Source organism: Clarias gariepinus, chromosome 15, assembly GCF_024256425.1.
Source record: "Clarias gariepinus isolate MV-2021 ecotype Netherlands chromosome 15, CGAR_prim_01v2, whole genome shotgun sequence".
Lineage (NCBI taxonomy): Eukaryota > Metazoa > Chordata > Actinopteri > Siluriformes > Clariidae > Clarias > Clarias gariepinus.
This window is the reverse complement of record NC_071114.1, coordinates 10,134,873-10,147,562: the sequence shown is the minus strand read 5'-3', so window position 1 is coordinate 10,147,562 and position 12,690 is coordinate 10,134,873. Positions and strand designations below refer to the sequence as shown.

Genomic DNA, 12,690 nt, shown 5'->3' with positions numbered 1-12,690 from the left:
ACGGGCGAGATCCTCTGGTTCTGCAGCACACAACAATGAGGGTTCGCCGGTCAAAACCTGACAGCTCTTCTATGACGTCATCTATCATGCTTTTAACGTGTAGCTGTGAAGAGCACTTTGAAGAGAACGGGAATGACATATTCAACGTTATTAACTTGAGAGAAATGAAATGATGATGAGATGGAAATGGAAAACATGGCGCTTCGCAGGGTTTCAGGTCTTATCTGTGTGATCAAAAAAGAAACACAGAGGAGCTTTCAGAATGAGTGTGTGACAGTAGAGTTCATCAAGTGAATTATTTTTTTTTGTTATGAGAGTGCTGGGTTTAACTAGCTGTGTGTGTGTTTATATGATTGTGAGTAAGGAGTGCTTAAAGACTATCAGTCCTGTTAAGCAGTGCTTTATGTGTGTATGTGTGTGTGTGTGTGTGTGTGTGTGTGTGTGGCAGTGCTGATATTGAAGTACATGGTACAGATACATTGTGCTTAATAGCCATTAGCTCTGTTGTTATGTGGTGGAGCAAGGGTTAACTGTGTGTATATGTGTGTGAGAAAGAGAGAGGGTGTGAGAGAGAGGGTGCGAGAGAGAGAGAGAGAGAGGGAGAGGGGGAGGCAGGTTCGGGGGTCAGCAGCAGCAGCACATTCCTCTCTGGCTGTGCGCGAGCCCTCGGCAGCCCACTCGCTGCTCTTTGACTCCTCTGGCCATATAAGGCAGGCGTCACCATGGCAACCATGGGGCTTGAATAGCAGTGTCAAATCCCTGAGCACACACACATACACACACTCCTGCACTCAGAGAGAGAGAGAGAGAGAGAGAGAGAGAGAGGGTGGGGGGTGGGGGGAAGTGAGTGAGAAAGAGAGAGAGAGAGAGGGAGGGAAAGAGAAAGAGAGAGAGAGAAACAGAGCAAGGTCTGTTGACCACAGAGGCTGGCTGATCTTTCCTCTGTCCTTCATCCATGGCCAAACGGTGCTGACTTCCTCCATTCGCTCTCAGCAAAGGGACGGAAAGACGGAAGGAGAAAAGAAGAAAAGCGGAAACAGTTGCACGGTGGCTTCCGGGAACGCATGGGCGAGCTGAAGCCCTGGAGCTGTTACTGCTGGATGGGCAAGTGCTGACAAAACAAGGCGAGGGAGGGACACTCGAGAGACACGGACGCATGCAGATCTAAGATTCCTCCTTCTTTTCCTTCCCCAAAGACCTTGCCCTCTTGTTCGGCGTTCGAAGCCCCATGCTCTCTTTCGAAACTGACGCAAGAGCGTACGTGGAAGCGAGAAGATCCGAGCCCGGGTTTCCCAACAGGACCGAAAGGGTGTGTGCGTGTGCGTCTGCATGTGAGAGAGATAGAGGGGACTTCCTTGAACTTTGATCCTTCATAGGGAGGGCTGAAAGAAAACTCTGTTTATCATTAGCAGGCTTTGTCTCCTTTCCTTTCCTGGTAGCTTTGAATGTGAAGATTTATTGCGACTGGATTCTTGTAGTAGTTCTGGACATGTGTACTTTATTTGTTCAGGTTTTACTGTAACCACGGAAGAGCAGAAATTAACGTTCTGGTTGTGATTATGTTTTTTTTTTTTTGTTGATGTTTTGACTGTGTTCTTTTTTAAATAGTGGGAACAGAGTTCGCTAGCGCTGCAAAACACACAGCAAGAACTGGTTTGACTTGTTAGTGACCTGTGGGCAGGGCAACTGTCTCATGCACTGCTCCTGAAGCAGCACAAGGCTTTTAATGCTCTCTGGCTGTAATGAGGCATTTCGGTTCTTCTTAAAAGGTGCTTTACTTTTGCCCCAGTTTCGGATTTGCGGGGCCGTGCATGTTTATGTGTAATTTATAGTTTCCTGTCAAAGGGGCAGGCTGTATGTTATTCGCTCTTGACTGAATTCTGAACCACTTGGTGAAGCAGACGTTCATCAAGAGCCCTGGAGGATTATAATTTTTTTTATTATTATTATCTTAAACTAAGTTTTAAAATCACTAGGATTACAGAAAACATTCGCTGACTTTCTTAAAAGCCCGATTTCGAATTTAGGCCGTGCGAACGTTTGAGGACCTTGAGTCACTGTTTACTTTTCGCCTTAAACACTCGAGAAGCTTGAGGTTAATGTCTGCAGTGTGAACTGTTACCCGCACTCGAAAGCAAGACTGAATACTCACTGCTGGGAGAGGATTTCTTGAAGAAGAAGAAGGGAAAAAAAGCCCTGGTGGTGCACACAGCGATGGCCATGGTGGGTGGGGGATGGGGCAACCCTAATGGGAGCACCAATGGCCTGGGGGAGAAGGGCTACCTGCGGGGGGAGGAGGACGAGAGCTCTCCCCAGGCAGGGAACAGCGATGCCGAGGGTGGAGAGGATGACAAGGCCTGCGTGGTGGACTGCGTGGTGTGCGGCGACAAGTCCAGCGGGAAGCACTACGGCGTCTTCACCTGCGAGGGCTGCAAGAGCTTCTTCAAGAGGAGCATCCGTCGCAACCTCAGCTACACGTGCAGGTAAGAAATTTCTTCAAGACTTGCTGTGGTACAGCTCAAAGCAAAACCGAATTGTAATCCAGGACGAGCTTCCAGGCAGCACGTGGACAGTAATGAGCCTTGTTCATGACATATGGGAATTACGTCACCGTGTACGGCCTCAGGGATTGGTGATTAAATGTCATATAGGGCAATCTAAAGCTAGATCAGCCTTTAAGTTCATGTGCTTGCATTGAGTCAAATTTGACTTCATATGACACTGAGTCAGAATAAAAATGACTAAAAATAATCAGTCTAACAAAATGCAAGCTACTCATTTAGATATTTAGGCATAAACTGTGTCAGAACTGGCCGCAGTGACGCATGTAAATCAAAAGAAAGTAATGCAAACTTTAGACCTTTCAGTGAACTTTGGATAACCTGTTGTTTGGGTGTGAATTGTGCTTTTCATATGGTAATACGTAGCTAAAGTGATTCCAGGTAAGGTGTTAAATGGTCTTAATTGACAAAACAAACAACAACACTATTTAAATGCACTGTAGTTAATGGAGGAGTAAGTTTAGTATATATATATATATATATATATATATATATATATATATATATATATATATATATATATATATATATTAGTTGAAACAATAGCTGAAAACCTTTCTGATCTGCAACTGATTCTGATTATTCAGTAGCCTGACTTATCGTAACTACAAAGAGTCTTTCTCTCTCTCTCTCTCTCTCTCTCTCTCTCTCTGCTTTAACCAAAGAAGAAATCATGCTGGCTCCTACAGAAATATGCAAAATCAAACTGCGTTCTTGCAATTGTGTCTATCTGGCGTGGGCTGATGATTTACCAAGGCCAGTCTTTCTGATAAGGCTTCAACCGACCATGGCACACCACCAAGGCCAATCGTCTCTGGCATCAATTTACTGGGGCTCTGTTTAAAGAACTAGAGCCAATGTTAAATATATTCATTCTTCAACTGTCTTACATACAGTTGCTTAGACTGAACTTATTTCTAGGTGGTCATAGCAACTGTGCACAGGTTTTTATGGACGCTGACGCTTGTTATAAATCAGCTGCTTTTTCTGGTAGTTTTTTCTTTTTTTAAAGCAGCATTCTTGCCTTTATAACTAAATCCAGGAAAGGGAAACATATTTTCTTTGTTAAAATGGTTAAAAAAAAGGCAAAAAGTCAGCCCTCAATTTGTAACCGAGAACCACTTAACATCATAAATGAGGAATTGATCCAAAGTTGAATGAAACCATCGTGAGGAAATGGACGAAGTGGTATAAAAATCCTATACGAATCATTTAGTAGTAGAAATACTAGTAATACTATTGAAATTCAGGAATGAATTTAATTCAGTCATTCATGCCTTTGTTGTGTTTCTTTTTATTTTTTAGATCAAACCGAGAATGTCAGATTGACCAACATCATCGCAACCAGTGTCAGTACTGCCGTCTGAAGAAATGCTTTCGTGTGGGCATGAGAAAAGAAGGTAACTGTCCTGGCTTTCACTGTGGTTTTGATAAATCCATATAGAGATACTTATACAGTTGATGGTTACAAATCCATATCTAAGTCTTGTCCTTGGATGGTTGTCTTTTCTCTGGTATTACAATCTACTATATATTGTATACTGTAAACGTATGCTTTGAAACTAAAAATAATTAGGAGAACAAAAGGTGCAGGCTTACCTGCACAGTTATATATACTTGTACTTATACAGTACAAGTATAACTAGGATGATGAATTTACATAGTAGTTCAGTACAGCCTAAAAATGCACATTTTAGCTGTATTGCATATGTAATACATTGCAGTGTATTTGTGCCATAGCTATTAAAACAAAAATTAATATAGCAATCAAAGCTTTTTAATTAATAGTGTAATTAATTAATATCAAATTGTGAGTTCAATCTGGCTTTCAACCAAAAAGTCCAATGCCTGCAGTGCTGATGTCCCTATGTGACCTTGGCAGGCATAGTGCCAGAGGCAGATTTGCTCTCCAAGCTGTGCTGCTTAGCGCTGAGCTGCCAACTATAAATCCATATGACATGAGAATAATGCCTTGTCGAAAGCATGAAAAAAAAAATAGCAGAATTGCCACCTTTTTTTTCTGAAGGATATAATGCTCAATAAAACAGATTCATTAAAAAAAACGGTTTATTATAATATTCTATTACAAGATAAGTCCTACATTTCAGTTACTGTTTTACATATAGATTTTCCCTTTGCCATTTTCCCATTACACGAGTACATACAGTATGTCATTAGACCCTTTTAAGAACATGTTAAGCGATAGGTTGTATTTCGCTATCATGATGCAGCATCATGAAACCCGTTACGGCTGGAAGCATGGCTTTAAGGGTTAGCCTGGTGCGCAGTGGTACACCAGTAGACTCTGATGTACAGTATGCAGTCATCCCATACGGAAGCTAACAGCGTGTGGTGTGTATCTGTGGTGCTGGGTGTCAACCAGCCATGAGTTGAAGGCGATTGGTTGAGGCAGGGAGGTCCAGTTGCATATCGGGAAAGTGTGTGATGAGATGCCGTGACCTTTCTGCTTTGTGTAAATATAAATAACAAAACCTGATAAAAATGCTTTCCAGTTAAGGTCTGTTCAGCAGCAAAGCAAACACAGGATAACCTTAGCAAGCGAGAAGCCATTTGTAGCTTGTCCCTTGGGCATGTAGGGTCTGATTCTGTGGGCATGTTCTGTCCTGCGGATTAGCACATTAGTGAAAGAAGCTAATTGTACTTGGTACATTCACTCAACACAGACAACAATGATCTCTGCGACTTCCTACCAGAGTTGATTTTTTTTTTTTTTTGATGGTGGTGACAATATGTTTTTCAGGTTGTACGCGTGTCTGTCCAAGATCATTAAACATTTGTAAGACTTCTGTGGAATAATTAATGCAACTATGGAATCAGCACAATCTAATGTCTGAAATAGCTTTCTTCTTAGGCATGAACGACTACGGTCAAGTTCATTGTAATGCCTTTATACATAATTAATGACAGCTGGTATGTGACCGGATGATGAAAAATAAAACATGAAGCCTTGGTTGGTCCATTTTTGTGTCAAACAGTAAGAATAAGGACTGTAGTAGGAGCTGAAGATGGATTGGTTCAAGCAATGTCATACCTGCTTTGCATAGAATTAGGAAAATCACGATTTACATAGAATTAAGACATTTACCTAGAATGAAGAAAATCATTACATTCCACCAACAGTGAACTATTATTTGTAAAGGCTCATGTTTTTATTTTTATTTGTTTGCTTTCGCTTTTCTGTACATAAAGTCCCAGAAGTCTTCATACATACGACATTTTTTTTTTAGTCTAACAATTTTTCCTAAACATCCTCTACATTTCTTTGTAAAAACACACCATAATTTCTTCAACTAGCATTAACACATCTAATGTTGTACATGTAATTGCACTTTGAATGTGTTCCTTTAAATGATTCTTGTGCTGTATTCATTGTCCTGGTACACTGTGGACTTCACGTGCTCCCACGGGTAAAAATCAAGTGGGGTTAAGCCTGGAGACCTCAGAGGTCACTCTTTCAATCCATGAACCCGGAAACAGTTGATCCAACCGTCCCCTATGTATGCAGACTTTTGAGACACCCTTGTAGTTTGGCTCACGTGACACTGCCCCCTAGTGTTTAGTCTCATGTTACATACAAGCATGAAGGCAGACGTCTATGCGAGCAGCTGCGTACAAATGCCTCATATGCTTGCAAATATGCCTTAGCAGAATAACCCAAGGCCTTAAAGGCTTTCTATGTGACTGTAGTTTCCCTCGGAAGAGAAACCTGCTCATGAGTCTTGTTCCTGTTTGAAACCGGTGAAGAAAGCTGTTAAAAATGAGAAATGAGCAATAACCAAATTCATGTTTTGTGTCTTAAGTTCACAGGACGTATCACCAGGTTCGGATCTCATTGCGCATCAATGTACATTTTATATGAATTAAATAATAGACTGTAATGGAATAGAATGGAATTGTTCCTTATGAGGTAACTATTCTGTCAATACCTGAACTGCTGTAAGGCTTGTTACTTTAATTTGCAACCTTGGTTTCTTATTAAGCCTAGCAAGCTGATGTGGCTCAGAGATAAAAGAAAACCAAACAAATTATTTCTAAGGAAATCACATTAGCATTGCATTGTTTCAGCTGCCAAGGGTAGTACCATGTAGGTAATACATGGTTGAAATGCAGTTCAGCGTCGAAATGAGGACATAAAACAAGGGTTAAAGTTTTTGATCCCTTTTATCAGTTACTTCCTTTCAAGTTTTTTTTTTTTTTTACTTTGCATGAATGTACAACAAGAACAACCTGTGTTCTACATGATGACATTAACAATGCAAACTCTTTCTTTCTTTTTAATTTTTTTCCTGTAGCAGTCCAGCGTGGACGCATTCCTCCATCACACTCAGGAATCAGCCCAACCTCTATGGTCTCAGTCGGTGGAGGAGGGCCAGGAGGACCGGGCATGGCCGGTGACTTTTTCAACGGTCAGCCAGCGCCTGAGCTTATCTCACAGCTCCTGAGAGCTGAACCATACCCCAACAGTCGCTACGGTGCTCAGTGTGGTCAACAGTTGCCTGGAGGCCACGGATCTGTCATGGGCATCGATAGTATTTGTGAGCTGGCTGCCCGACTTCTCTTCAGCACCATTGAGTGGGCCCGGAACATTCCCTTCTTTCCTGACTTACCTGTCTCGGAGCAAGTGGCCCTGCTGCGCCTCAGCTGGAGCGAACTGTTCATCCTGAATGCAGCACAATCAGCCCTGCCCCTACACATGGCCCCATTGCTGGCTGCCGCTGGCTTCCACGCTTCCCCCATGTCTGCCGAGCGTGTCGTCTCTTTCATGGACCAGGTGCGAGTCTTCCAGGACCAGGTGGATAAGCTTACACGACTACAGGTGGACTCTGCTGAATACAGCTGCCTCAAAGCCATAGCCCTCTTTTCACCAGGTACGTGGTGCGAATTCACGACTCAGTTAATCATATGTCTTAGAAATATGCACACCTATGTAAAAGACACTTTGCTAGTTTTACTGAATTTTCTTAAAAACAATATTTTAGACAAGGCACTTTATCTTTCTGTGGAACTCTGACACTGAAGTTCACTTTCTGTCTCTGATAGATGCATGTGGACTGACAGATCCAGCCCATGTCGAGAGTCTGCAGGAGAAGGCTCAGGTGGCTCTGACTGAATACGAACGCATTCAGTATCCGACTCAACCGCAGCGCTTCGGTCGCCTCCTTCTCCGCCTGCCCTCTCTCAGAGCTGTCCCCGCAAACCTCATATCTCAGCTCTTCTTCATGCGACTGGTGGGCAAGACACCAATCGAGACACTCATTCGAGACATGCAGCTCTCTGGCAGCTCCATCAGCTGGCCGTACGTGCCTGGACAGTAGCTGGGTCGGACACCCTGCAAGCAGATGGCAGTCAGCCACTCAAAACTTTGACTTTCGTGTTCTGTGTGGGCTTTTAGGATTGTGATATGTAATTTCCTTTTAGGGTGCTGCAAGATTATTCATGTTGTGTTGCAGCATCTCATTGCTCATTAGTGTACATGGAGAAGGATGGCCAAAGGTCAATATGCTGTCACATGTCCTTGGGCAGATGAATAGTGTCACTTGATTTTGGGATACCTCAGGTTTTTTACGTAAAATAGCAGAACTTATAGAGGTGACTCTATTGTAAATGCATAAGCACAGTGACAGATCGTTGACAAAAATTATGTCTAGTGAAAGAAAAGACAATACATTTAAGGCATTGCATTCAGAGATGACTATCTCAACGCTGTGATATATGACTGATCCAGGTCCAGCTTTAAACAATTACAGGAACGTTCCTGCTATACCTAAGAAGAATTACTATTTCAGTTATAACAATTGATTATGTAGTTTAGACAAATTAACCTACTCATGAAGGTAATGCCATGGACTGCAGTGCTACTTACTTGAGAAATCAGTAGTGAATATGTATTGTAAAATGTGATGGTCACATTGTTTAAAAAAAGCTCTGTGTACTCTTACGTAATTGGGTCCAAATAGTTTTTTCACATTGTCGGCCATGAAAAAAAAATCCAATATTTTTGCATACGAATAATTAAAAAGCATTCATCCAAACACTCTGAACATTTTGTGCTGAAATTCTGACTGGACTTTTTTAAAATATAGTTTTATAGAACTATTCCATCATAGGTCACATGGTTTTATTCAAGATTTAGTTAATTATCATGAAACGCAGATATTTATGTCCAAATATTTTAGGTATACACTTACCAAGCACTTCTTTAGGTACGGCTTGCTGAGTTAATACTGGGTTGGACACCATTTTGCCTTCAAAGTCTTATTTCATTATGGCATAGATTCAACTGCAAGCATTCATCAGAATTTTTAACAACATGCAGTTGCGGCAGATTTGTTGACTGCACATCCCAAAGGTTTTGTTGGATTAAGACCTGTTGAGTGTGGATATTCATTGTCATATCCAAAAAAACCAGTATACGGTTATTTTAGCTTTTAGAGACATGGCACGCTATGCCGTGGTGTCAAAGGGATGAGTGGTGCTCAGTTGGTATTTAAGGGCCAATCTGCCAATAGCCTGACTGGTTGATATAAGGCAAGATAGACCCATGTTTTCATTTTTGCAGCAGACTCTGACCCTACAACTCGAGATGCATCAGACCAGGCAACGTTTTTCCAATCTTCTATTTTCCAATTTTCATCACGACAATGTTGTTGGAGTCATTGTCTCACCGTCTATACCACTTTATCCTGTATAAAGGGTTGCGGGGGCCCAGGAGCCTATCGCGGGAGACTTAGGGCACTAGGCAGGGTACACTTTGGATGGGGAACCAATTAATCTTATCTGCATGTCTTTGGACTGTAGGAGGAAACCGGAGGAAACACACCAAACACGGGAAGAACATGTATCCTCCATGTCCGCCTCTTGACAATGCCTAAATGCTTTTAGTCACTATGATGTAATTAACTGATTAGATATTTGCGTTAATGAGCAGCTGAACAGGTGTACCTAATGAAGTGGCTGGTGGGTGTAAATTATTCATAAAAACTGAAGAGCTATTTTTTATTCAAACTAAAATTATTTTGCTTTCTTTTTATTTGGTAGTTTAAATTATTTTAAAAATTCCTAAACATTTCTACAAATGTATTGGCCTGATTTCAATGACCAAATAAAATTTCATGGTGCCATTTCATAAATATTTTATTATAGCTTTGTTTTAGATTAACCTCCAAAATAGGAATGTACTGTATGTCAGTGCACTTTACAACCTGAATTCCATAAAATTTTGGATGCTTTTTAAATTTAAATAAAATGAAAACCAAAAGACTTTTAAATGACATATTTACAATATAACATAGAGAACATAAATGCTTAAACTTAGAAATATTACACTTTTATCCACTAACTGATCTCATTTCAAATTTGATGGCCGCCACAGGTCACAAAAAAGTTAGGACAGGGGCAACAAAGGACCGAACAAGCAAGACATTTTGGAATGATTAACTGGAAAAGTATCTAGCATCAGGTCTGTAATATGATTAGCTATAAGAGGGATGTCTTAGAGAGGCACAGTTTCTCAGGAGTAAAGATGGATAGAGGAGCTCCAAAAAAAAAGAACAAAAGAAGATTGTGGTATACGTTAAACAATGTTCCTCGAAGTCAAATTGCAAAGGCTTTGCAAATCTTATGATCTACAATGCATAACATTATTAAAAGATTCAGAGAAACTGAAGAAATCTATGTGCATAAGGGACAAGGCTGAAGACCTTTGATGGATGCCCATGGTCTTCGGGCCCTCGCACGACACTACATCACTCATCTGCATTTTTGTGTTATTGACATTACTAAATGGGCCAGGGAATACTTCCAGAAACCACTGTTGGTAAACACATAATCAGTCGTGCCATCTGCAGATGCCAACTAAATCATCATGAAAAATTATGAAAAAAGGAAGCCATATGTGAACATGGACCAAAAATGCTGTCGTGTCCTATGGGCCAAGGCTCATTTAAAGTTTTTAAGTGGAAAAGTGCGCTATGGTCAGACCAGTCCAAATTTGACATTCTTTTTTAAAATTATGGACGCCATGTCCTCCTTGCTAAAGAGGAGGGAGACATTCCATCGTGTTATCAGCATTAGGTTCAAAAGCAAGCAACTCTGATGGTATGGAGGTGCATAAGTGCATACGATATGGGCAGCTTGCATGTATTGGAAGGCACTATGAATGTTGAAATGTATACAGTATAAAGATTTTAGACGAGGTCTATTTCAGGGAAGCCCTTGTGTATTTTAGCAGGACAATGCAAAACCATATACTGTAACTAAGTAACAACCTGTAACTTGTAACTTTTGAGACCTGTAACAGGCATCAAATTTAAAATTGACTCAATTAGTGGATAAAATAGTAAGATTTCTCAGTTTAAACATTTATGTTTTCTATGTTCTATTGTGAATGGAATATTGACTCGTGTGATTTAAAAGTATTTTAGTTTTTTTATTTTATTCAAATTTAAAAACGTCCCAACTTTTCCAGAATTCGGGTTGTACATAGAAACATAGATAGACTAAATGCAGCGTCAAATTTAGTCCATAATATATATTTTGTTAACCCAACCATTCGGGTCACATGACTGTAATGTTCAGGGGTACAATTAGCTAACAAGTCATTGCAATCTCATGCAGTTTTAATGCAGGGACAAAATGGTGGGAAATAACAGTTTAGAAATGTATTTGGGGCAATAAAGTTCTTTATATTTTAGATATAGTTGTTTTGCTTCACTGAGAACAGATATAAGTTGGAAACAAAAACCACATTTTCCATAAAAGCTGAGGTAATTTCATTGTTTTTGTTGCTAGCTAGTTAGCATGCTGGATCATTAACCATCTAGCTCATAAAATTATACGGGTAAACACACCCCTGTGCTGTAAGTCATTATTTGTGTGATGTAGGTTAATAAATGAACCTGGAAGCAGGAAGTCAGAGCTTGGATTTACAGTTTGGAATTTCTACCTCTAACCTGCAGTGGGAGTAGCTAGCTAACTGTGATAAGTGGTGCATATTTTCCTGCTCAAAACAGCAATTTGTACAGTCAGGTTTATAGATAAACAAGTGTATGTCAATATGCTGATTAAGCTAAGGTTAGGGATAGCCCTAAGGTTAGGGTGTTTATGTTTCTTTATGTTGATCAATCTAGGGTTAAGGGTTAGATTTTAAAAATAGGGTCAACCCTTACCCCTGAAGGGGCTACCCCAAAGGAATATATAGTAGCTAGCTATATATCCAGCAAATACTGGATTGGACCCTGGGCACCCTTATGCACCATATTTAAATTTTGCACATAGCAAATGTATCACAAAGGCTAAACCCTACTTACTTACATCATTTTATCCTTACGGATTACCCATAAAGGAAAAAGCCAAAAGCACAAATAAAACAGCTACAAGAATTATTGACAAATGTTTAAACAGATTATAGTTGGAGACATGGTCTTTCAAAATATTTATGAGCTGAACTAAACAGATGTTACTACAACTATTACAAATACCCTTATCTATGAATGAATTTGGATTCAATTCCTAAATGTATTTAAAGATCCAAGTTACAGCCAGGTCAAGATATATTTAGGCTACGACAATATAAATAGTCGGACAGCAAAATGTAAAAAACAAAATTTTTGGACTGTTAGTGATTTTCGCAAGTAATTTTTCTTTGACAAACGGTGTTGTCTATAATAAAATTGTGTGTGAGAAGCTTTTTCTTTTTCTTTGTCTGGTTCCGTCCTGTTATGTAACAAAATTCATAGACAACAGATGGATACATGGATGATGCACAAATATGGTGCATACCTGTTAGATAGGGAGCTGTCATCGCGCACCATTGTGAAACTAAAACCAGTAGAAGACAAGGCTGATGATGCTGCAAACTGAAGCTTCTGTATTGTTCATAGGATTCTCATGATCTACAATATTTGTAATTAAAAAGGTTTTATGTAAAACAAAACACTTTTTTCTTTGATCTAATTTGCTGTCACTACCTTCTGTTTGACTCAGCATGAGTTTGCTATATTTTTATTAAAATTCTAACAAAACATTACTATAAATTAACACATCATCAACATGATTTATCCTTTGTGTCAGAATGTGGGATGTGGGGTTATAGCTTTTTGTGTAATCA

General features: G+C 40.1%; 1 protein-coding gene across 2 annotated transcripts; it reads left to right on the top strand.

Moving 5' to 3' along the window:
• The first annotated feature begins 868 nt into the window (after positions 1 to 868).
• nr2f6b (nuclear receptor subfamily 2, group F, member 6b) lies at positions 869 to 9,637 on the top strand. 2 transcript variants are annotated; one of them, XM_053513538.1, is made up of 4 exons: positions 869 to 2,483; positions 3,867 to 3,961; positions 6,878 to 7,450; positions 7,623 to 9,637. In XM_053513538.1, exons 1-4 carry the CDS (start codon positions 2,215 to 2,217, stop codon positions 7,895 to 7,897), a joined length of 1,212 nt encoding a protein of 403 aa, XP_053369513.1. In that variant the 5' UTR covers positions 869 to 2,214; the 3' UTR covers positions 7,898 to 9,637. The 2 variants fall into 2 exon arrangements, with proteins under 2 accessions (XP_053369513.1, XP_053369512.1); XM_053513537.1 differs by having other exon boundaries at positions 871 to 2,483; positions 6,875 to 7,450; positions 7,623 to 9,629.
• The last annotated feature ends 3,053 nt before the right edge of the window (positions 9,638 to 12,690 follow it).

Coding starts and splice junctions, on each gene's coding strand:
- nr2f6b (XM_053513537.1), top strand. CDS start 2,215: ATGGCCATGGTGGGTGGGGGATGGGGCAACCCTAATGGGAGCACCAAT. Junction 2,484..3,866: donor AACCTCAGCTACACGTGCAG/GTAAGAAATTTC, acceptor TTTATTTTTTAG/ATCAAACCGAGAATGTCAGA. Junction 3,962..6,874: donor TGTGGGCATGAGAAAAGAAG/GTAACTGTCCTG, acceptor TTTTTCCTGTAG/CAGTCCAGCGTGGACGCATT.